At 39.7% G+C, this 3,481-nt stretch overlaps 1 protein-coding gene across 1 annotated transcript; it reads left to right on the top strand.

Moving 5' to 3' along the window:
- Positions 1-1,621: 1,621 nt before the first annotated feature.
- Positions 1,622-2,344, top strand: LOC104938052 (olfactory receptor 2A14-like; the record flags this gene model as incomplete). Its single annotated transcript, XM_019273026.2, has 1 exon — positions 1,622-2,344. A coding segment is annotated over one exon (723 nt), but the record flags the coding sequence as incomplete, so codon positions are not given.
- Positions 2,345-3,481: the final 1,137 nt, after the last annotated feature.

The following is a 3,481-nucleotide window of genomic DNA, read 5'->3' as shown; positions in this document are numbered from 1 at the left end:
CTGTATCAGAATGCAGATCAATGCCTGTTGAGGGCAAGGGTGATGGATTTTGTCTCTATAGTTATAATCATCATTAAAGAAGCTCATGAAGTCTTGCTACTTAGACCTAAAGGAAATGATGGTTCAGTGAGCTGTGATTCTCTGTTAGCCTGGCTACAGTGCTGAAGAGAAACCTGGGGTTGTTCTTATTCTCCTCATAATAGGAAGAGTAGTAGGCTGCTCTGGCATTACGGAGAGCCTTCCGTATGTTTTAGATTATCTTGCCAGACTAGATGAGATTCTTCCAGTTTAGTGGCCATTTGCGTTCAGATTTACGTGCCTCTTGCTTTAATTTACGAGTCTGCTGGCTATACCATGGTGCTAGCCTTCTTTGTTTAATTATCTTCTTTTTCAGAGGTGCAATAGAGTCTAGAGTTGTCCGTAATGAGCCTGTAATAACTCAACAAGATGGTCTATTGTGAGGGGCTAAAGGAAGCAGACAAGTCCTGTTTACAGTTAGACATGGCATTTGATTCAATGCTGAGGGAATCACTTCCTTAAATTTGGCTACAGCACTATCAGTAAACATCTGCTGTAGAAGCTTCTACAAAAGGCTTATAGTCCGGTAGTATGAACTCAAAGGTTATTAAAAAATGGTCAGACAGAAGAGGATTCTGTGGGAAGACTATTATATTATCAATTTCAATGCCATATGAGGGAACAAGATCAAGAGTGCGGTTCAGACAATGAGTCGGTTTATACTGGAGCTCGATATACTGTAACAAATAAAATTGGCTGCGAAGTTTTCCAGGTTGGGTGAGTGAGGCTAAGGACAAGACTTTCAATGAATTATAATTTAGTTTAGGTTTGGGATTTATTATAGACTTGAGTCAAATATGGCTCCAACTCCACCACCTCGACCAGTACTTCGAGGAACATGGTATTTATAATGACTCGGAGAGTGGATTCATTTAAGGCAACATTCATCCTCCTGCAGCCAGGTTTCAGTGAGACAACACATCAATATCATAGTCAGTATTAATTCATTGACTAAGAACAGATTTAGATGCAAAGAACTGATATTCAATAGTCCACATTTAATTCTCTTATTTTGGACTGTTGGAGATGTTGATTTAATTTGTATTAAGTTTTTATGATGAACTCCTCTTCTGTTTGTTTTATCTTTAAATAATGTAGGTGGACGGGGGACAGACACAGTCTCTATACTAAAGGACTGGGTGGACGGGGGACAGACACAGTCTCTATACTAAAGGACTGGGTGGACGGGGACAGACACAGTCTCTATACTAAAGGACTGGGTGGGCAGCTGCTCTAATGGAGGCGCAGAGAAGCTTGTAAGACTGCAGCTCTGCTTCCTGGTCTCAACTCTGGGTTGTCGACATGGTTTTGGTCAGGTAATAAACTTGGCCATATTTCTAGATATGAGAGCTGCTCCATCCAAAGTGGGATGGATGCCGTCTCTCCTATCAGACCAGGTTTTCCCCAGAAAGGTGTTCCAATTGTCTATGAAGCCCACATCGTTTGCTGGACACCACCTCGACAGCCAGCGGTGAAATGACGACATGCGGCTAAACATGTCATCACTGGTCACATTGGGGAGGGGACCAGAGAAAAACTGTTTCCATTCCTTCTGATTCAGATTCTCTCTGACATTCACACTATTTCTGCTTCATTTTGTTATCTGCAGATTTTCTGTTTGTACACTTATGCAAACGTGGAGTTTTGTAATTTAGCCGTCATGTCTTATGACAGATATCTTGCCATCTGTTGTCCTCTACAATATAACACACATATGACATCTAACAAGGCCTTTATCTTTATTGCTGTGGTATGGTTGTATTCTTTTGTTAAATTCATGATAACTTTATCTTTAAACATCCACCTGACACTTTGTGGAAACATCATAAAGAGTTTTTATTGTAATAACCACCTGATTGTAAAGTTGGCATGCTCTGACACCAAAGTGAACAACATTTATGGACTTTTCGCCACCGCTGTCTCCATCTTAGTTCCTCTGCTTCCAATCCTTTTTTCTTACATGACAATTCTTAAAATTTGTTTCTCTGGTTCCAGACAGACGAGACAGAAAGCTGTCAGTACCTGCACACCTCAACTCACTTCTCTCATTAACTTTTCTTTTGGGTGTTACTTTGAAATACTTCAAACTAGATTTGAAATGAACAATGTTCCCCGTGAGCTGCGAATAATTCTGTCAGCATATTCCTCAGTACTGCAACCAATTTTGAATCCTGTCATGTTTGGCATGCAAATGTCCAAAATCCGAAACACATTTAAAGGTCTGTTCTGTTGTAAAATGTTCACTGGTCACAGAGATTCGATGTAAAAAAGAAGGGTAATTCATTTTTTTATTTGTAATATATTGTCCTGAATTAAAGGTGATTTCAACGACTACAGAAATTGTGTTTTGTGATGTAGAAAGTTGTATCTTGAAAGGTCGAATCAATAATTTCAACAAAACATGGTCAAACAAAATTTCATCTCCCCACCAGTCAGTTAGAACTGAAGAAGCTTCTTGGATCAGAGGACAAAGATCTTCAGCAAACTAAGCAAGTTCACTTGCCTATGATAACCTTCAATGGATACAATGACCTGGAAGACTGAGAATCTTCAAAGATACCCTCAACACTTTCCAGGCCAGCAGGCATCCACTAACTTCCAGTGTGCATAAGTCACATGTCTTAGAAGACATTTTTTATTTTTTATTAAAGCTTTATTTAACCAGGAAAGGTCCCGTTGAGATTAAAAGTCTCTTTTTCAAGGGAGTCGTGGCTGAGACAGAACAGCAGCACAAAAACAGACACAAGAAACACAGACGATATTACAACACATAGCGGTCTAAAATGGAAATGCTAAAAGTACAATACAAGTCATGAAATCAGCAATAACAACATCTGGATGATTCTCTTGCTCTTTCAATGTGGATTTAAAAGCATTCGGAGAGATCAGATCTTTGACTTTAAAACATCCAGTCAGAGTGCTGGGCACCCAAACGCCCTCTTCCCTCGCTCAGTACGAACATTTGGTACTGATAAGATATAAAACTCCCTAGAACGCTGCGAATATTGTCCATCACGTTTTTTAGAAATAAAAGAACAGAGGTATGATGGGAGCAACCCGAGAATTGCCTTGTATATAAAAATAAACCAGTGGGTACATCTGCAGGCTGGTAAACAAGACCATCCCACCCGAGCATAAAGCTCACAGTGGTGAGTCAGGACGTTACAATTTGTTATGAACCTGAGTGACGCATGATAAGATGTGTCAGTTTCAAAGCCTGTGCAGGGGCACGCATGTACACAAGATCCTCATAGTCAAGAACAGGCAAAATGTTGCAAGTCTCTTTTTTACACTGAAAGAAAAACACAACTTGTTTCTAAAATAGAAACTTAACTTTAATCAGGCATTGTACAGAGTAGGCCAGTTTACCTATGGAGTAATTGTCACAGTAAACTTTGTTAAC

Source organism: Larimichthys crocea, chromosome VII, assembly GCF_000972845.2.
Source record: "Larimichthys crocea isolate SSNF chromosome VII, L_crocea_2.0, whole genome shotgun sequence".
Lineage (NCBI taxonomy): Eukaryota > Metazoa > Chordata > Actinopteri > Sciaenidae > Larimichthys > Larimichthys crocea.
The sequence above is the reverse complement of the archived record's forward strand: the minus strand, read 5'-3'. Positions and strand labels throughout refer to the sequence as shown.